We start from the raw sequence: 20287 nt of genomic DNA, 5'->3' as shown, positions 1-20287 counted from the left end.
GTTTTATGATAGAGCCTGAGTCCAGTGCTCACCAGCCAGGCTGGGTGTTTTAGTGGACACATGAATCATTGTGTCATCAGCATACATCTGACCGTTCACCCGCTAGGTCATTACTATACAGAGAAAATAGTTTTGGAAGAAAGTCTGGTAAAATCTCCTGAGCTGATGACCTGCTCAGAAGAATTAGAACACCTTCAGCACATAAATGACACTTTTGTTGCTTTCTGACATTAAAAGTAGTAAGACTGTTTATTCACTACAGAAGATCATTTTCACTTACAGTTTTATTTAATAATTTAATTTTCAGAGGTGCAGCAGCACCTACCTGCAGGGTGGAGATGACTTCGTCGCCCACCTCCTTGATGGAAACGACGTAGCGACTGGTCTCTGGGTTTATGATCCTCTCTTCTTTCTCCCAGCGAACCATGATGGGCTTCTCCCCGTGAGCCGTGCAGCTCATCTTCTTCTCTTCGCCCTGCGTGGCCAGCGTGGTGTTGGGGTATGAAGTGATCATGGCAGGAACTGGTGAGCAAAAACACAAGTCATCAGGCTTCATTAGATATTCCCAGACAGGACGAGAACACTTGGGATTCCAAATAAATACTTAAACAAGAATTTAATGAAACTCACAGGAAGACTTCATTGAATGAACATCTGAGTGATGCACCAAGGCCTGAGGTCTTCGCTTCAATTTTTAGCGAGTAACAGTTTCAGTTGACATTATTTAAAGGCCCCATAAGTCGACACAATTGTCTGTGTATGACATCAAGTACACAATAGAACAAAGAAGTTGTTTTAACCTATCCACAATGTTGTAATACATTCACCCATAAAATCACTGTGATGCTTCCAGGTCCTAAAGGTGTTCTTTAACAGATGATACATACAGTACAGGCCACAGGTTAGGAGACACCTTCTCATTCAATGTGTTTTCTTTATCTTCATTACCATGACCATTAACAAAGGGGCCAACAAGAGCAAAACACCTCTGGGAACTCCTTTAAGACCGTTGGGAAACTGTTACAGGTGACTACCTCTTGGAGCTCATCAGGAGAATGCCAAGCATGTGTAAAGCAGTAATCAGAGTAAAGGGCGGCTATTGTGAAGAAAATAGAACATGAAACATGTTTTCAGTTATTTCACCATTTTTGTTTAAGTACATAACTCCTCATGTGTTCATTCATAGTCTTGATGCCTTCAGTGAGAACCTACCAATGATCATGGGCATGAAGATAAAGACAACACATAAGATGAGAAGGTGTGTTATCAATTACCATCAAGTCTGTTTTCCAAATAATAAAAATCTGTTTTGCTTAAATTACATAAAAACTATTTCAAATAAAACCACAATTTTATTTTTTCATCTCAATCAAAACAATTTTTAAGATTTGCTGTAAATCTGTCCTGGAGAGAAAATGTTTGTTTTGGTAGCTAAAAGAATAAAATAAAAAAATAATAAAGAATGAAAAAGTTTCTGAGACTACAAATGTCAAAAATAGGGCTCGTGATCACGCACAGCATTCTGGGATGTGTGCAGATGTGCTGAAGGCCTTACGATTGTAAACAAACTGTGAAAGTCAACAGTGTGTCACAGAGAAGAAGCAGATTTGGGAGAAAGGAAGGGGCGAGCTTGTTCAAATCCCAAAAGGATGAAGAACAAACAGGGATGGGTTAAATAAAGATGTCGGGGACCGGCATGTGGACTAAACCAGCATTATAAACGGTTTGGATCCAAGACTGGAGCACTGACAACAACTTGTTGTTCTGCACAACGGACCTGTTGTGCTATCATGTTTGTGACGTGAGCGGCATACGTGTCCAGATGACGAGTAAACGTTCCACTTTCTGCTTTTTCTAGGAGAACAATCAAAAATGCCCCATAAAAGAATGTGGCTGAAGAAGTTGTGTGTGTGTGTGTGTGTGTGTGTGTGTGTGTGTGTGTGTGTGTGTGTGTGTGTGTGTGTGTGTGTGTGTGCGTGTGTGTCGCGGTTGAAGGAAAGAAAAGATGTGTAAAAAACGTACACCATCTGTAGCGTACCAGAATGAAAAGACTGTAATGTGATGTTTGGTCTTCTTACAACTGTGACTTGGGTGTGTCAGATACTTGGTCTCCATGGCTATGTCTCCAAGCAGCTAAATGGTGAAAGATTTTTCAGTTTTCCCTGGCAATCACGTGTTGACCCCACAACACAGCAACGATTTACCATAGTTGTGTGATACAACCAATCAAAGGAATTAGAGATTACTTTAAGCTGCACGAATGAGTCTGAGTGCTGTTTACAGTAGTAACAAGCAACAAGTAAGGACTCGTGGGTCGTCAATGGGGCAGCCGCATCAGTGATGACGACACAACCATGAGCCCTTTATGTATAAACAGCTTAGGACCCAAACTAAAGCCCTGTGGTACTCCAAGCTGATCTATAGGGACATTTCTGCTCAAACCGTCTTCTATTATTAACATAGCTGATTGTCCCCCCACTGATGCCGTACCGCTGTAGTTTTCCTAAGTGACTGTTATGATGATAACCATTCTTACGTGCAATGGCTTCTTCAGACCAAACTACTGTATTGTGTACTGTGTAACGGAACGGAATGACGTTTTTTTCTCTTCTTTGCTCAGAACTAGTCTGCATGAGGTATGGCCTCAAGGTCTCATGCATTCCTTCTAACCTGCTTATTTTCAGCTCAACAGAAGACTGAAGAATGAACTCTTTTCTTTTAATTAATCAAAGAACTCTATTTTAATAAAGCTAATCCATCAAAGTGTTAGTCAATAAATAAGATGTGACCGATCTGTGAAATCAAAATATTAATTACTTTTTCCGATTCTATAGAATATAATAAGTAATATGACTTTAAGTGTTCCAACAGGACTCATTTCACGTAACGTTAAAAAGAAATAACACATTACTTTCACTGATCCAATCAGAATCTTACAGATCTGACGGAGGTGTGGTTTTGATGGTGTTTGGTAATTTTTCATTTGACAATAAACCATAACATCCAAAGTATAAAACTATGCCACGTCATCTCTAACGCCGGTTCAAAGCATTCCAGAGAAAGTGACGGAGTGGCCAATCCTGATCTAAACTCTTTAACTGAAAGAACAACGACAAGCTGAAAAATTTGTCGCTATTCCAACAGCGACAACATTCCTTTCAGAATAAAAGCTGAAATATCCAGACCCAGGCTTGGGTCTCACCAGACACCACAAACTGTCGTGTACACGGAAGTAACTCAAAGACGGGTCTGATCGGATTCACGGCTTTTCCTACCGGCTCAGTTCCAGAGAGGGTCCACTGGAACTCGATATTCCTGATCTACAGAGGACTTCCACGAAGGGTAGGTAGACCGACATAATGGTGTCTCATGTGTTTATAGACCTCCTAACCAAAGCTTAGTGCGAAAACAACACCTTCAGTTCCCGTCAGAACAATAGCTTCTTCGGATTTGCTGGTTCTGATTTAACATCACACATCATCCATTCACCGTCTCATCCATTTTAGTTACACTATACATTTAGTTTTAAAGTCAGTCTAGTTTAATTTATTAGTAATAAAATTCTTAACTTTTAAACTTGACTCTCTCTATTCTGTTGTCTCTGAGTGAATACGTAACGGTTATCTAATCCCTGCATTAAAAAGATCCAATCTTCTGGTTTAAATAACCCACCTATCCGTAAGGTGGATTTCATATTTCCAATGGAATCCCACGCCTTATGGCTCATTAAATAACTGTAATCTATTTCATTACAACTGTATTCAGTTAAAACAAATCTTGGTCATAGAGATGTTGGTTAGAAGTAAGCTACTTTTTCTTGCTTGCAGATGTCAATTCTTGGACAGGAAATAAAAGTAACAGATCACATGCTGATAGTTGAGTGTTATTTGTATTCAACTGCAGTACTGAGTGTGTTTCTGGTATCAGAGGGTCCTAAATGCTCCAACAACTCTCTGAAGACACCACACTAAATGCACAATAACGACATACACGGCTCATTACACCCACAGCAGAGTGTATAACAACCCCACACTCCCAGATGCTCCCACACACACACACACACTGCTGATGTGATGGGAAGTGTCAGGCAGGAGGCTGCAAACATTTAAGCCTCATCTCTTATTCACTCTGCAAGCCATGTGGGGCTCGGCTTCGCAAAAGGACGCTGATTTATTTTGCATGACAAGTATGAATTTTTTGTGAGGCGCAAACGGAGAAGTGGGGGAAAGAAATAGCTGCTCAGCTATATGTAAACATTCTGGTTTGGAGCAAAGCTTGTATTTATCCTGGGAAGTGTCTCTGTGGTGGCCATGGGCCGAGTGCAGAATGGAACAGTGTGCTGGAGGACAATAGCAACGACGCTGAAACGTCCGTGTACAGAGGACCTGCGTGCTGCTGACCACACACATTTGGACCAAAATCATTTAAACGTCCAAATAGATGAAGGATAGAGTTTACTTAGGGGGTTTTGCATGAAAATATCTTTCAAAAAGCATGGTGGGGTGAAATAAATAAATACAGAGAATGCAATTTAGCATACCAAAGGTCAATGTTTTCAACAAAATGACCAGAAACGAACTTTTAATTTGCAGACACAAACATCACATCTGTCTGGCCTCCACACAAGAAGCACTGCACCAGACCTTGTTACCGAACAAGGAGGCCATATAGTCCAAGGTCTCATGCAGAAGACGAGACCTTTCACTTTCACTCTGAACAAAGATAGTCTTTGTTGAATCATGAATCATCTTCATCATTATATCATCATCATCATCATCATCATCATCATCATCATCATCATCAACATCATCAACATCATCATCAAACAAAAGAAAATGCAGCTCAAGGTGCTTTACAGATTAAAATGACCCCATATAACCCATTCACCCATCCCTTCCCCACAAATATAAAAACAATTATGACAGTTACACCCCCCATTTCACAACCCATTTGCCAGGCACACACACACACACACACACACACACACACACACACACACACACACACACACACACACACACACACACACACACAAAACAACGACAAACCAGGGCTCCCAGGGAGGTTGGACGGAAACCCCCACCACCACCTAAGCACAACCTAGGAGCGCCCAGGCCGCCACAGTCGACCACCACCCCCGAGGCAGAGGGCCCCACAGAGGAAACACTGGTATGATTAAAATAAGTAAAATGAAAATAAATAAATAAATAATGTTAATAATAATAGCTAACATGGATAGTAAAATAACTAATAAAAACTGATTAAAGACGTAGTAATAACTAACAACTATCTCTTTAATCAGAGACATTTGTGTTTTACTATTAGTAAATGGTCCCTGAATAAGTAAAAGAAACTAAAGTCTTCTGATTAAACATTGAAAGACCAAACAGGTTGATATTTCATATTTATCTGGAATCATCACATCTTATTGGTCATTTAGTACATATGTAGCCACTCCTTAACGCTACAGCAGTTAGTAATAAAACAGCGATTAAGAATGAAATACTTTGCTCCTGAACAGTTCTGACACACAGGCTGTTGTAGGTGTGGAGGTTATTTTTGTTATGACAGAGCCAAGAACACAACCTGTTTCAGGCTCATGTAAAACCACCCACCTACAAGAGAACCTAAACAATCACATGGAAACAGCTGATGGAGCAGCTGAAGCTGGAGGAGGAGCCAGGAGAGGAAACACGAGGATCCAATCACAAACAAGGAAGAGTAACAGCTGTGAGCACTAGTGGGAGCAGCTGGTCTACCAGGAGGAAAAAGCAGTTATGCAGGAAACCAGTAAATACAGTTCAAACCAAACACTCAGGAGTTTAAATGAAAATAAAGACGGTTTAAACAAAAGAAACAGAGGCAAATCCTAAAACCCGACATAAACCAAGACTGAGCAAAGCAAACAGCTGCAGAACTACCCAACATGACTGTAGGGATGTACACAGACAACGCTTCTAGTCCTTCTGCTATGCTGGGGTGTAATATATTTTGTGCCACTAGAGGGTGCAAGAGCACCACTATCAAAACGTTTACTGGGCAACCACAGAAGAAGAAATCTTTATTTTCTTTTATTGTTATGATCGTGACATGACCAAACACGTGGATAAACATGAGCAATTTAACAGTGTGAGAGAAGTTTATTCTCAGTTATTTTATTCTTGCAACACAAAAAGCCTCACATCACAGAGCTGAGCCAGCAGAGCACCAGCAACAGGTCAGTCGGCCATGGCGCTCCTGGTGGCGTCGGACTCCTAATTTATCTGGTAAAATAAAGAACTGTCAGTGTAATTATTTAGTTCAATGTAAGGAAACTAAAGTGTTTTTAAAAAACGTGGCCTCCAGAATGTGTTTATGAGCAGCGCTGTGACTTTGATGCAAGCTTTCAGCTGGTATCCCTCTCTCTTTGCTTCTGGCTCATAAATGCAACAAGTGTGAGACGGTCGCTGAACGTCAGAATTATATTAAAAGGAGTAGAGGGAAAAGGCGTTATTATTTAGAGTTGGGGGGGGGGGGGGGTATGGTTAACCAGCTATCAACCAGTAAGGGACGTTGATAACCGGTTAAAGAAATGCAGAAAACGTGCATCCCTACATGACTTCTATCACACTTCATACCTTTGTTTGTTTAACTTCTTTTACAAATAACAGCTGATTTATTTATTCCTGCTTCAACATATCGATATGAACACCCAAACCACTAATATGTGATTCCCCGTTTGGTGATGGAGCTGAAAACATTTTGTATCCATTTATCTAAACTTTAACTCAATCAGAATGTTTTAGAAAATCACAGAAACACTGTAAACATGACAAAGTGTGTGTGTGTGTGTGTGTGTGTGTGTGTGTGTGTGTGTGTGTGTGTGTGTGTGCGTGCGTGCGTGCGTGCGTGCGTGCGTGCGTGCGTGCGTGTGTTTGTGAGAGAGAGAGAGAGAGAGAGCAGCAACCCAGCTGAGACGGCCCTGAGGCACTCTTCAGGCCTCGTAATTGTTGTGTTGATTTATTACTTTAATTTCCAGCTGAATTATGGTGAAAGAGCAACGAAGAGAGGAGGGACTCCCCTGTTCTACACACCAGCTGTGTTGATACTGACTCTGATCAAACACACACACACACACACACACACACACACACATGTATACACATAGTAACGATAGCATCAGAATTGAGGAAATGAGGGGCAAACGTAATTCCATGGCGTGATGTCAAAATTTGCCATGCCCCCAAAGCCTCGCCCTTTTTTGAAACCTGCCAGTACTGGACACCAAGTTACCCCAACATGTCTACTGCTATTTGCCAGAGATTCATGATGATTAGGTTAAAAGAGTCAGTTTGGGAGCATTGACAGTAAAGCATGGTGTGGTGACAGGTCAAAGTTTGATGCCTAGCCACGCCCACACTGTTAGACTTTTGGAAAGTCCATGGGTTCAGTTTTGCCTGCTTGGTCTTAAGAGTTTTCAGCAGACGTATGAAGGCGATGGGGGCAAAGGGCGCTTGGGGATTGACGTACCTTTGAAGTGTGCAAAAAACACAAAATGGCGTACTTGGACCAAAATGGCCGACTTCCTGTGGGATATTGAGCATGACTTCAAGATAGTTTTTTGTACGTCCTGAGACATTACATGAGTGTACAAAATTTCATAATCCTCAGTCAAAGCATGGCTTGGGGCTGGCACTTTTAAGGGTGCTTAGGGGCGCTATTTCAAAAAATTGGCCACGCCTACCGACTTTTGATTTCAAGTTTTATTGTGGATCATACTAGGATCACTCATCAGAAATTTCATGGCGGTAACTTTAGAACTGACTAAATGAGAGGCAATCGTATGGCCATGGCATTACACCTGACTTCGCCGCACCATCACAGCCGCGCTGTCTTTTGAAAGCTCCCGTAAAGTGAGGCCCAGCAACCCCAACTTGTCTTCAGGTATCTGCTACAAGTTTGTGTTATATGAAAAGGCAAAGGCAAATTTTGGGAAATTTCACAATAAAACTTGACCTTTTTAGTCCTGAGGGGGCGGGGCCTGTGTGACATCACCAATTGACCATTCACTTTTCTTTGAGGGCCGATGAGGAATGTCCACAAATTTTTTTTAACTGTAATTCTTTCATTTATGAAATTATAGCCATTTGAAATTTTTTGGCGAGTGCTAGAACTTCGAGGCCTGGCCCCGCCCCTTCAGTATTTACGAAAAGTCAGTTTTATTTTCTCATTTAAATTGTCCATTCCTTCTGATTGATCGCACACTATTTTTTAGACGATCGTGAGAAAAATGACCAATTTGTTCAACCAAATAAAGACCCTACAAACGACCAAAACGAGGTCACAATTGCTACTTCAGTCCAAAATGGCCGACTTCCTATTTGATGTTGACCATGGGTGCAAGATACTTTTCTGTGCGTATTGTTGAGTTCTACAACTGTACCAAATTTCATCACTCTACTATAAAAAAAAGGGTCAAAGCGGAGGGGTATTTTTAATTTTCAAGGGGGCGCTGTTGAGCTACCTTTTTAGCAACCTTCAGCTTCGCTGCTCGGGCCTAATAATAAACGGAGCAGTTACAATAGTCCTTTGCAACTTCGTTGCTTGGGCCTAATAAACAGAGGAAAAACAAGAGGCCTTCGCAGCACTTTCGCTGCTCGGGCCTAATAATAATAATGTGTTGCTCCACAGAACAAAGTGTCTTTGACGTGGAGGTGAGGAGAGCCCTGTTCCTACACAGCAACCCAGAGGGCAGTGATGATACACTTAAGCCTGCAAGGGATTGTGGGGGATAGGCTGGCTGCTGATAGGCTACTCCCCTGAGACAAAAATAAATAAATAAAAAATCACCACCCTACTCCCTCCCTTCTTCCATCTCTTCGTCCAGGCTCCCTATTCACCTGGCCAGGTTACCATGCCAACAAGCATCGGACAGTCTCTCCTCCCCTCCCCTCCTCGCCTCCCTCTCCTGCTTCCTCTTTCTCTATAGACTCTGCTCCCAGAAAAAAGGGCCATTTCTAGTAGCCAGGAATAGAAAATGGACCTGCCATTGATTTTCACCAGAGCAATCACACCCTGAATGACGCAGTGCAGAAATAAAAGAAGGAAAATGTTTCTAATGAGTCCAACCGATGGTGTTAGTGATGTGGCAAACACAATTAGCCAAATGGGGCTGTCAGAGGAGTAGTAATGATGACACGTAATTATGGTTGAATGCTAATTCAGTGCGAGGCTGTTCATCTGTGATCAAAGGGAAAAGGCAGAGGTGATGGGGAAGGATTATAGTTATTTCAGCATCATGTCAGCTGGATTAATTGTTCCGAACAACAAAAGAAGTGAAGCATCAGTCATTCTGCCATTTACACGGTAGGTATTAATGCTCCATTCCAGCTTGTGCTGAGATCTGATATGTTTGACTGGTTGTTCACATTGTAATTTAAACCCTACCTCCATCAGACTCCACGGTGGGACATCGGTGGCCCTGAAGCGACCTGCATGAGCAGAAGCAGTGACATCACACAGGCGCTACTGGTTAGCACGGCTCTATGGACGGCAGCTTCTTGATGCTTCCCTCCACCTCCAGCAAACATATGAAATCTGTCCAAAAACTGAAAACTCTAACCCTCTCATCCAGTTTAGGACCACATGAACATGACACGGGTTGGATTTATGCAGTACTGATTTTTATAAAGACTTTTATAAAGACTTCATGGACCAACGTTCCTGGTTGCTTTAGTCCGTCCCGACATTCGAGCTCGTATCAGCGACCGGAGCAGGTCAAGCTGTCTGAGCCTGATCTCTGATGTCTGGGAGGAGCTCAGACTAGAGCCGCTGCTCCTCCAGTGTTGCTGGGGGATAGTTTGTCCTATTGTGACATCACAATAAGGAATTTTTTCAATGGTTCCCTTTAACACACAGCGGAGTTTATCAGACAGTGTGTGCTGAGCTTCTGCACATTATGTCCTCATTAAAAACCTTCTTCAAAGCTGTTATTCTGATCGCTTTAGCAGAAAGCCCTCCTGAGTGACCGTCTCCAGCAGCGCCACATAGAGCTGCCATTATCGAAATTGTAAATTTTGCCAGAAAAACTGCCAGTCAGTCATCAAAATTGTTCAGCCCCAATTTACAGAATGTTTTATGGTTTATTTGTCCAAAACATGTCATGATGCACTTTTTCTTCTTTATACGTAGCAAACAAACATTTCTTACTATACAGATGTGTTTGCGTGATGTGGAGACTGAACTACAAACACTAACCGGTACTGACTGTTGTAGAACGTGTCTAAACAGAGTTTTAAATCTAAAGTCTTGAAGGCCTAGTCCACATGTAGCCGGGGTTTTTTGAAAACGAATATCCGCCCCTCCAAAAACTTGCATCCACACCACCGCGTTTTAAAAACAAACTCTGTCCACACGTACCCGGATAAATACGTTGTTAAGGACATGCCAGACCTGTAGGCGGCAGTACTTCCCCCATTCTTAACCTCGTCCTTCGTCTGTGGTCTTCCGCAAGGAGCAGTAATTCCGCTTGCAAAAACAAACAAGCAGAAAGCGCTTGGACAATTGATGGATCGGGTAGTGACAGAGCGCAGCTCTGAGAGCTTCCATGCTGTCGGCTAGTGTAAACACAGGTCGCACACGTGATGTCAGCATTTTTTTGTCGCGGAAAGTGACGTTGCGGACCTTAAAACTCCAGTTTTGTCTGTCCACACGCAGACACCCAAAATGGAGAAAATGCAGATCTTCACTTTGGCCGGAGTTTTTAAAAAGATCCGTTTTCGTGTGGATGACAGGCCAAAACGTAGAAAAATATCTACGTTTTGGCAGATCCCCGGCTACATGTGGACAGGGCCTAAATCTAAAGTGTGCAACTCGAGTATTTTAGTCGAGTATAACTTGAACAAATCTGGACTACAGTTAAAAGGGTTCTGATCACCAGACTAAGCCAACGTTAGGGTTGTTAACAGCTGTTAAACCAAACAAACGGAGCCTTCCATCAGCAGCTGTTTAGTTCACTGAGACATTTTAAACTTGCACAGATTTGACCTTTATAGTTTTTGCACATCTTTTCTGAAATCTGCCTTTTAGTGTTGCTGCAAATTCACCTTTTTCTGAACACGAGTGGTTTGAATGCCCCCTGACGCGATTCATTTGCCTCCATCTTGTTTTACACAGTGGGTCTGCGCCCACATGAGAGGCTTTCCTTCCAGGCTGTGCTTGGGCCACACCCCGCTACACCGCACCATGGCTGCACCGAGCTGCTTGCCTCGGGGGAAGACTGCACGTGGGCGCCGGGGAAGAGATGGCCTGGCTAGGGACTGGGGGAGGGGACGAGCACATGAATGACTGCTTCACTAGCCGCCTGTAATGTACTGAAATAATTCCTTTAGCTGCACAATTGGTTTGAACATGGAGCATGACAACAAACGTAGCCCTGCAGCCTGGGCAGAGAGGAGGACTGGGTGTGAAGACGTGACTGAAACCAAAGGACGAGTCTGGTTAGTTAGGGCTAGTCTCTCTAAAAGCTGCTCTTCTCTGAAGCCTCATTATGCACTCTGCCCTCCTCCTCATCATCTTCAGACATTAAGATGTCTAGCGGGCTTGATTGGTCTTAATTGGTCCTGATAAACACAGAGTGGCTGTTGACTGACTTGATAGCATCCACAGCACACCGGTAATGAATTGACTGAATTGCATCTGTTTTGGAGGCACTGTAGGGGATGCTTGGATGCAAATGACATTAAATTTAATTTGTTCAAGCCTCCACCTGCAGCCAGAGTTGAAATGGAACTAAAACGGATTAGAGCTTGAAAAAGAAAGCTGATGAAGGAAGAAGAAACATGCACACTGGTGCTTTTAGAGCGTTCGTGTGGTTTAAGTCTGTAGAAGGAATGCAAGCCTGCTCTGCACGCTGTTAGCACAGCCGGCAGATGATGCATGGTGTATTACGATGAGACATTATCCTATGCACACACACCCATAACAATGAAAGTGCCAAGTTATGACATCGCAATAGCGGCAATTCATTTCACCACAATAGCACGGAGGAGTGGGATGTTTTGGAGTCGCCTGCTAAGCCGACCAGCCTATTAGTCTTTAGTAATGGCTGCAGTGACCTGCTCCGTATCTGCATCTTACACTATAGGGTGCACTCTTGGGTGGAATGGGTGTGTCTGTGCGCCTGAAAGCATCTTTTCCACGTAAACTTTAGTGTAATTCATCAGTCTTTCTATTAGTTTCCCTCTGTGTGTTTACAGACAACCATCACACCCTCTTTATCACGTGAGTTCCTCAGCATGTGTCAGCTTGTGTGCCTCCATAATTGGCTCCTAAGCCTCTTAGGTAGACACCGCTGCTCAAATGCTGAAGACTGCCCTGAACAAACAGCAGAGCCGGACGCCACCGCCTCACCAATTACACTTTTCTACTTTTCAGTTACAGCAAAGGGAGATGCTTTAAAGGTCAACGAGCGTGTTGTCTGAATGCAGATGCAAGAGAGGTGCATGAAGGTGTGTCTCCCCAGGTAACCCTAGCCGTGGTACCGAGGAGACACAAACAAGAACAAGAGGAAGCCCAAGGACAGCAACCCACCCTCAGGGGTCTGCAGGCATACGCACAAACCCCTAACCCGGATCTAAAGCATTGTGACTGACAGAAAACCTGAGAGCTGAGATGTTAGTGTTCTAAATGTTTCGCTGATGCCTTCAAACCGGACCCTGTGGGGTTTAAAACACGGTTAAAAAGGACCGGGGGCCTGTGGCTGCTGGATGACTCGAGGACAGACAGACACTGAGATGTGGCTGTCAGGCAGATGGTCTGAAGAAACGATCTTTTCTAAATGAAGATAAGGTGCTTCACAGGAACAAACATTTCAAAAATAGACGTGATTAAAATATCATTAAAATGAGAAAAATAAAACATTGTGATTAAAAAATGTAATGAAAGGGAAAGACAGAAAGGGTAGGAAGAGCTGGATGAGGAGAGGGTAGCGATGAAGGTCTGAGATCTATGGAAGGCGTTGGTGAAGAAGAAGCTGTTCGTTGGGAGACAGAACTCACACGTGTAGCAACAGCAGACCCAACAGGGGCCTCTTTCACACCGAGACTTACTTTTAACATTCAGGTACATGGACTTGCTGACATCAGCCCCAACGTCGTTGCTGACTCTACAAAGGTAGAAGCCGCTGTCCTCCTCCAGCACATGCTTGATGAGCAGCGAGCCGTTAACCAGAACCTCGATCCGGAAGCCAGAGTTCAGGGCGATGGGTTTGAACTGGGGAACACCGGCACCTGAAACCAAACAACTTTTTATCAGAGTTCTGCCGCAGAAACAGGAACCTCATGGTGCAGCACGGAGCTACTGATGACCAACAGGAAGTATTAAACTTTTAAAGCCACACTACTGCAGTTAGTCTGTAAATATATGTGGATTTGTTCTGCAGAAGCAGAGTTAAGTGTCACGGGGTTGCGGGTTTGAGCCGTGTCTGTTACAGTCGTTGTGTCCTTGGGCAAGACACTTCACCCCCCTTGCCTGCTTGTGGTGGCCGGAGGGACCGGTGGTGCCAGTGCTCCACATCCTCACCTCCGTCAGTCGGCCCCAGGTCGGCTGTGGCTACATTGTAGTTTTTCACCACCAGCTTGTGAATGTGTGTATGAATGGGTGAATGACTGTTTTGTATAGTGCCTTGGGGGGGGGGGGGGGGGGGGCATTTACCATGTTTCTGTCCTTGTTTTCCCCAGAGTTTCAGGACTATGAGGGCGGTTCAACCCCAACCCCAACCCAGAATCTTTTATGTGCCAATAAAATGACGCCTGTTAGCTGGGCTAGTCTTCACAAAATGTGTGCTATGAAAACACAAAATACACAAGCAGTGTTTTTCCTATTCAACAGGAATATCTGGGAAAAGATCCAGTTTAGTGTTTACCTTTAGAGTACTTCCACTGAATAGTGGGAACTGGATAACCTTCAGCTGAGCAGTTTAGGATCACGGCTTTTCCATAGATAGCATCCTGGTCTTTGGGTTGAACCACAAACTTGGGAGGAACTGCAAAAAAAAAATCTTCAGATTGAGCCGCTGCATCTGAAATTCTGTGTTCATGTTGTGATTTAGCCAAGCACCAAGGTCTGGTACCGGGTCATTGATCATTTTGTACTGGACAGCACATAAATATGAGCTTATAATAAGTTCTTCAAAGACGTTTTGTTTAAACACTGCCTGGTCGAAAAAAGTTACCATACAAAAAAAAACACCCACTGTATTATCTTGTTGGACCGCCTTTAGCTTTGATTACGACACACATTCACTGAGTCTCTTATTCCTGAGTAAAATAAAGAAACAAGCTAAATCATCACAAATCTGTGGCATCAAGGAGCAACTCCAGAGTTCACACACACACACACACACACACACACGCGCGCGCGCAGACACACACGCACACACACACACACACACACACACGCACACACACACACACACACACACACACGCACACACACACACACACACACACACACACACACACACACACATGCACACACACACACACACACACACACACACACACACACACACACATGCACATATACACACACACACACACACTCGCACAGACACACACACATACGCACACACAAGTGTAAAACTGAATTAGCTCTAGACTAACTTCTTTTCTACGACCACCAGATGCGTCTTTCCACCTGATTGTTTAAGAAATGAGAAGTTTGGGTAAAAAACTTGTTGCAGCTGAGGGATCATCGCCCATGCAGTCATTATCCAGTAGGCGGCTCCAACCAGTCTGCTTAGGTGGAGACTTTTCTTTGGCTAGGCAGTGTATATCTTTTATTTACATAGGTTAGCTTCAGGAGAGGCAGAAACCGGCCCCCACCCCCACCACCCTCACCTCGGACGATGAGCTGGCTCTGGTGCTCCACCGCAGCAGCCTGGTTGCGAGCGATGCAGGTGTAGTTTCCGTTGTGTGCCAGTGTAAGGTTGGAGATCCGCAGGGAGCTGGTGAAATCTATGTTGTCTAAGGTGACACCGAGGCTGGCAGGGATTGGCCGACCATCCTTTTGCCACGTGATGAAGACGGGCTGGTCACCAGACATGACCACACAGGGGATGAAGACTCTCTGGCCGATGGAATACGGAGGAAACTCAAACGGCTGGATAGTGGGTGGAACTGTAAAAGATACAAATTTAGTTGGATGTTTAACCTCTAATGTGGCTTACGATTCTCTCTCTGTCGTGTTGTTCTTCATGTTGAAACCTGGTTTAGCATGAATAGTCTAGATTCAGTGCCCACGAGGAGCCGCTGAAGCAATCCTCCAACAACATGTACACATTTATTCTATCAGTTGCTCTCCAGGGACGCTGTAGCAATCGTGAGAACTAGTTGCTCTGAAAATTAATGATTTAAAATACTATTGGAATAAGCAGCACTTCGGCGCTTATTTAATTCTCAACAAAATAGGCCTAATGGACTCCTGGGGATCCCCTTGTTGGCTGCAGCGGAATGCCAAACAGCTGGGAGGCAAATTAGCTGAGGCAGAAAGGCAGCCTAGCTTTGCCTACACTGTGCCCCCCCCCCCCCCCCATCCCCACACACACACACACACACACACACATACACACAGTGCTGCCACACATCCAGCTCCAGATGAACCATCTGGATGACAGGGATGGTGAGTGTGTTTTAGTCGTACACAGTTCCATCATCATATACTTTATGTGTATTATAAGTATCTGCTCTAGAGCATCTTCTACATGTGGTGCTTGATGTGATGGGAAAACATACACAGTCAGTGTGCAGAGATGAAGTGACATCCACACACAGGGATGTAGTACCAGAGAATGTATTTGCAAATCTGGGTTTAATGTAGTCAGTCTTCACAGCCCAAATAACCAATGTGACCAGAATAGCCCAGACAGAAGATTCAGAAGATGTGAGATTTTGGAGGCAGGATAAAGCCAGACCATGAATCCACACGAATCCTACGTTGAACAAAAGGTTGTGGAAAACAGAAGTCATATGATCACATTTTCCTCACGTTGTTAGCTTCAGCTATTGAAAGGATAACACAGAGGTTTATTGTGATGAAAGCAGGAAGAACTTTGAAAGATCTGTGGAGATAAGTGGAGCTTCACTGCTGCTGAACCCAATCCCAACTTTAAGTGAAAGAAGATGGTTTGAACAACTACAAGGCCACATTTAAATTTTAAAAGAGGATCAAATAAATCATGCTGGAGGTCATCATCAGCAAAGCAGAACTGAATATCATGTTGTAGAAGAATGGACCCTAAAGGCAGCCTGTACAATGAAAACAGGACTGGGCCCGAAATGGAGCCAAGGGGGACACCAAATTTAAGTAGTGTTGCATCTTTATGGACTGAGAAAGTCCTGTTTGTCAAATTCCATTCAAACTAGTGATGGGACAAATGAAGCGAGTCTTCGAGGCTTGTATCGCGCAGGAAGGAGGCGTGTCCATGAAGCCTCGCTTCGAAATTTGCTTCTGCCTGAGTCATGCCACTGGTTCGTTTTCTGTGTCACTGTCAAAATAAAAGCGGCTAAACCTCACAGAGATTTGTGGGTTGTCTTAGTTTGGTCCCTGTTTCTGAGTGGAGTTGTGATTGACAGAGTTCATCCATAATCTCAGCATCACTCCTGTCAGGTTGTAAAAACCATAAAATATACTTGTTCCTTATTCCTGCTGTCTTCCCGAATTATTATTCACTGAAAGTTACTGGTATTAAGTTAATGCACGGGTGACTGAATGAAGACCCTCCTACTGTCCTCACGGAGACCGGAGAGACGCTTCGCTCCAGCAGCTCCTTCCACTCTCATTAATTTTATTGCAAAACTAGACGGCATGTCTAGCCGGACCTCGGAGTCTCTGTCAGCGCTTCTCCTCAGGAACATCAACACACCACACTGCCCTCTGCTGATCAGTGATGATGGAGGCAAATTTAATGCAACATGAATAAGTGGACTGCAGACATGTATTGGAATAAGTACCACAAATGAAAGTGACCTGGGTCGGATTGAAAAAAATCACATCTGTGTTGTTCAGACTTTTCAGACTCAGAACAAATCGGATTTGAGGCACGTTTGCCTGCAGTGACGTCCTCCGACAAAACGTGGGAAGCATTTTCATACATTGTAATATTACCTGGTACCACTAGATGGCACCACAGCTAATGTGTTCAAGGCCTTGAGTCATGTATCGGTAGCCTGACCAGCCAGCCAGCCCATGCTTCCTCATGCGAAACATTAGGGCTGGGAACTCTTCCATTCAAATAGCCCAATCCCCTGAGAATTCTAACCGAGCCAATCAGCGCTGAGCAGTGTAAGTCATACTTTGCAATGCTGAGTTTCTCATAAGCATGGCGTCTGAAGTGGAGTTTGCTGCAGCTGTCTGTCCTAAGTGACTTGGACGTGCCTTTAAAACAACAAGTAGAAGCGCTAAAAGCCTTTCTTCTAAAGAAAGAAGTCTGCGCTATCGCCAGACGCCATTTTTGACTACAGCTAAAAAAAAACTACAGCGTTGCATTTCCCCCATTTTTCTGATTGGCAATTTTTGAGCTGGCTAGTCCCACCCCTCATGTGCCTCTCTGCCTGTGAGGAACCAGACTAGTTCTGTGTAGACAGTGGATGAGTCTGGCAGGCCCGGAACAGTAGAGGATGCTTCGAAGCGCTTCATGAGGCTTGGATGGCACACCACTAACCCAAACTACTGTAGAACAGTATCTTAAAGACTGAGATAATACAGGTGGGATCTAACGGCAGTCTCATACTTTATGACTGAACTCGGCTCAGAACTTGGGATCTTACCTTTCACAGTAACATAAACGCTCTGGTGAGTGGACAACTGAGGTTGCACCAGAACGTTACAGGTGTACTCTCCTTCATCCACATCCTTCTGCACATCAAATAGCTTTAGGGTTCCGTTGTTCTCGAAGGCCCGCTGCCGGTGGTTGTATGGCAGCAAATTGGAGTCCTTGTACCACTTGATGGAATAGTAGGGGTAACCAATGACTCGGCAGTGGATGTACATGTCCCACCCAGCGATGGCAGTGAGGTTTTTCATTGGTCTGATGCTGGCAGGCCCTTGAGGAAACATCAGAGAGAAAACTCTCTTAAAATGATTTTGAGGCCAGTTTGTGGGCTGAATGTCAGCTGTGCCGTGTCGTCTGTTTTAAGGACACTACAAAGTTTACATGCCTTGGTTTATTCTGAGAGCATCAAACACGAAATAGACTGGTTCAGAGTGTTGGAATGCCTCATGACATTTCTTTGAAAACAGTCAATTTGAGTGGCAAAAAACTAAATAAGAATATCAGTAAATGTATTTTACTTGTCTTCCTTAAACAGTTTTGTTTTTGAAACCTACTGTCTTGTTGAGAACTTTACTTTGACTGCCTAGGCTGCCTGACCGAATGGATGTTGGTCATGAAACTACCCCCTTTAGCTTTCAGTGAACCACGTGTCCCAGTAAGCATGAACCCTCCACAGCTCTCTGTGAAGAAGAACATACAGCTTCACCAACTCTTGGCTCTTTCATTTGCTCCAAACAAGCATGTCCTCATTTGTATGTGTTTCTATGGAGGTCTGTCTTCACCAGTTAGGGCATCCATCATTCTCATGACAAAGAATCACACTGCTAACCAGTGGTTTGGGTTTATTACTAGCTACGCTGTTTAAAATAATACAATCAGTTGGCTACCTGTAATTACACTAACTGCTCTTTGTATTTACCCAAGAATCATCCTCATAAAAACGCTTTAGGATGTTAAAACTAACAGTAACATTTGCAGACTTTCCACGGTTCTGATACGGAAAAGGAAGAGCTGAATAAGGGTTCGTCTAGACAGTGTCTAAAGAAACGTGATCAGACATTCATCTCTGCATGTCAGGAGGCATTCTCTGTGGCTACTTACAAGAAGCATAAGTCAGAATATCTCAAGACATGTTGGTGTGTATATGTGATGGTGTGCTGGAAGAGTTGATCTGACAAGCACCTCTTACGTTTATTCGCGCCTGGTAGGAAACAGTGCCGGCCGAATTATTGCAGATGCACCGGTACACCCCTCCATCAGGGACCTGGGTCTGTGTGATGTTGAGGTGGCTGACCATGTGACCTTCGGCATTGGTGTAGTAGGAAATCCGGTGCCGGCTGTCCCGTATCACTGGCTCATCATCCAGAGCCCATGTCACCCGGGGTTCTGGTGTGCCTTTCACCATACATGACAGCGACACAAACTCGTTGACATTGTAGACCTTCTCACTGAACGAAGCCAGAATCTTGGGGGTGCCATCTAGACAGAGGAGTTAGAAATGCCCATTCACTTAATCTTTCATAACCAATAAATCAAGTTTTACTTTCTTGAGCATGGAATGTGCTACTACTAGTTCACCTGTTCAGTTAATTGTAGATTCACTAAGACAAAGACAATACTAAATAGAATCCCCAGTGAGTCGTGGTGGATGGCTGTTTATACTGAGCCAGGATCCTCTGGAGGTTTCTTCCTGTTAAAAGGGAGTTTTCCTCTCCACTGTCGCTGCATGCTTTCTTAGTATGAGGATTGCTGTAAAGACTCTGACACTAGTCAGTGACGATGCAACCTGCTGGGTTCCTTAAATAGAAAACGTTTTACTGACTGGCTTAATGACCTGACCTGTACTGGAATGTTTACTCATGGTTTGGTGCTGTAGAAATAAAGTGAACTTTTCACTGGAACACATGAAGAAGTCGTTTGCAAAAACAGATTGATTCTGTTCTTGGTCAAAATCACCTAATTTTTACTAATTTTCACTGAAGTCCAAAAATAACAGATACATTTTATTTTTGAAAGTTCATATAAAAAATAGTTTTTTGCTAATGAACTCTTCACAAACAAATGTTTGGTGCACAAGACCAGTGAGGTCTGGAGCTTAAAAACTCAACTCCACCTGTTGAGTTCTCAGGTTGGGTTCATACATGCCCCCACCTAAACATTCCTTACTGTGAACTCTGACCTTCTAGTAGGACTTGAACAAAGTCCTGGGCAGACATCTTGCCATTTCTGGCAAAGCACTGATAGGCTCCTCCATCGCTCTTGGCCATACCAGCCATAACCAGGTTTTCTCTGTTTTGGCCCGTCATCCGGACACTGTTGCTGGGATAAATGAGCTCGCCGTTGCGGTACCAGGACAGCTGATACTCCTCAGAGCCGGTAACACTGCAGGTCAATGAAACCTGGCTTCCCACGCTGCCCTTCACCTTCCGTGGGCTCACCATCAACTTCAGGGCTTCTGTTTGTTAGAAAGGTGAT

At 43.9% G+C, this 20287-nt stretch overlaps 1 protein-coding gene across 4 annotated transcripts in view; it reads right to left on the bottom strand.

The window, feature by feature from the left end:
• LOC107386033 (cell adhesion molecule DSCAM) overlaps window positions 1-20287 on the bottom strand; it is a 151262-nt gene that overhangs the window by 28724 nt on the left and 102251 nt on the right. For 3 of the 4 annotated variants that reach the window (XM_054730420.2, XM_070555646.1, XM_054730421.2), the window contains 7 exons: window positions 19992-20267; window positions 18995-19291; window positions 17808-18083; window positions 14880-15158; window positions 13904-14023; window positions 13089-13268; window positions 326-522 (listed from right to left, as the gene is read on the bottom strand). In XM_054730420.2, coding sequence (XP_054586395.1) covers window positions 326-522; window positions 13089-13268; window positions 13904-14023; window positions 14880-15158; window positions 17808-18083; window positions 18995-19291; window positions 19992-20267 — 1625 coding nt within the window. Of the gene's footprint in view, window positions 1-325; window positions 523-13088; window positions 13269-13903; window positions 14024-14879; window positions 15159-17807; window positions 18084-18994; window positions 19292-19991; window positions 20268-20287 lie in introns of those variants that run through there. The other variant, XM_054730422.2, reaches the window with a different exon arrangement.

The sequence above is a fragment of the Nothobranchius furzeri genome, chromosome 10 (assembly GCF_043380555.1).
Source record: "Nothobranchius furzeri strain GRZ-AD chromosome 10, NfurGRZ-RIMD1, whole genome shotgun sequence".
Taxonomy (NCBI): Eukaryota; Metazoa; Chordata; class Actinopteri; order Cyprinodontiformes; family Nothobranchiidae; genus Nothobranchius; species Nothobranchius furzeri.
This window is presented reverse-complemented; position numbering and strand designations above follow the sequence as displayed.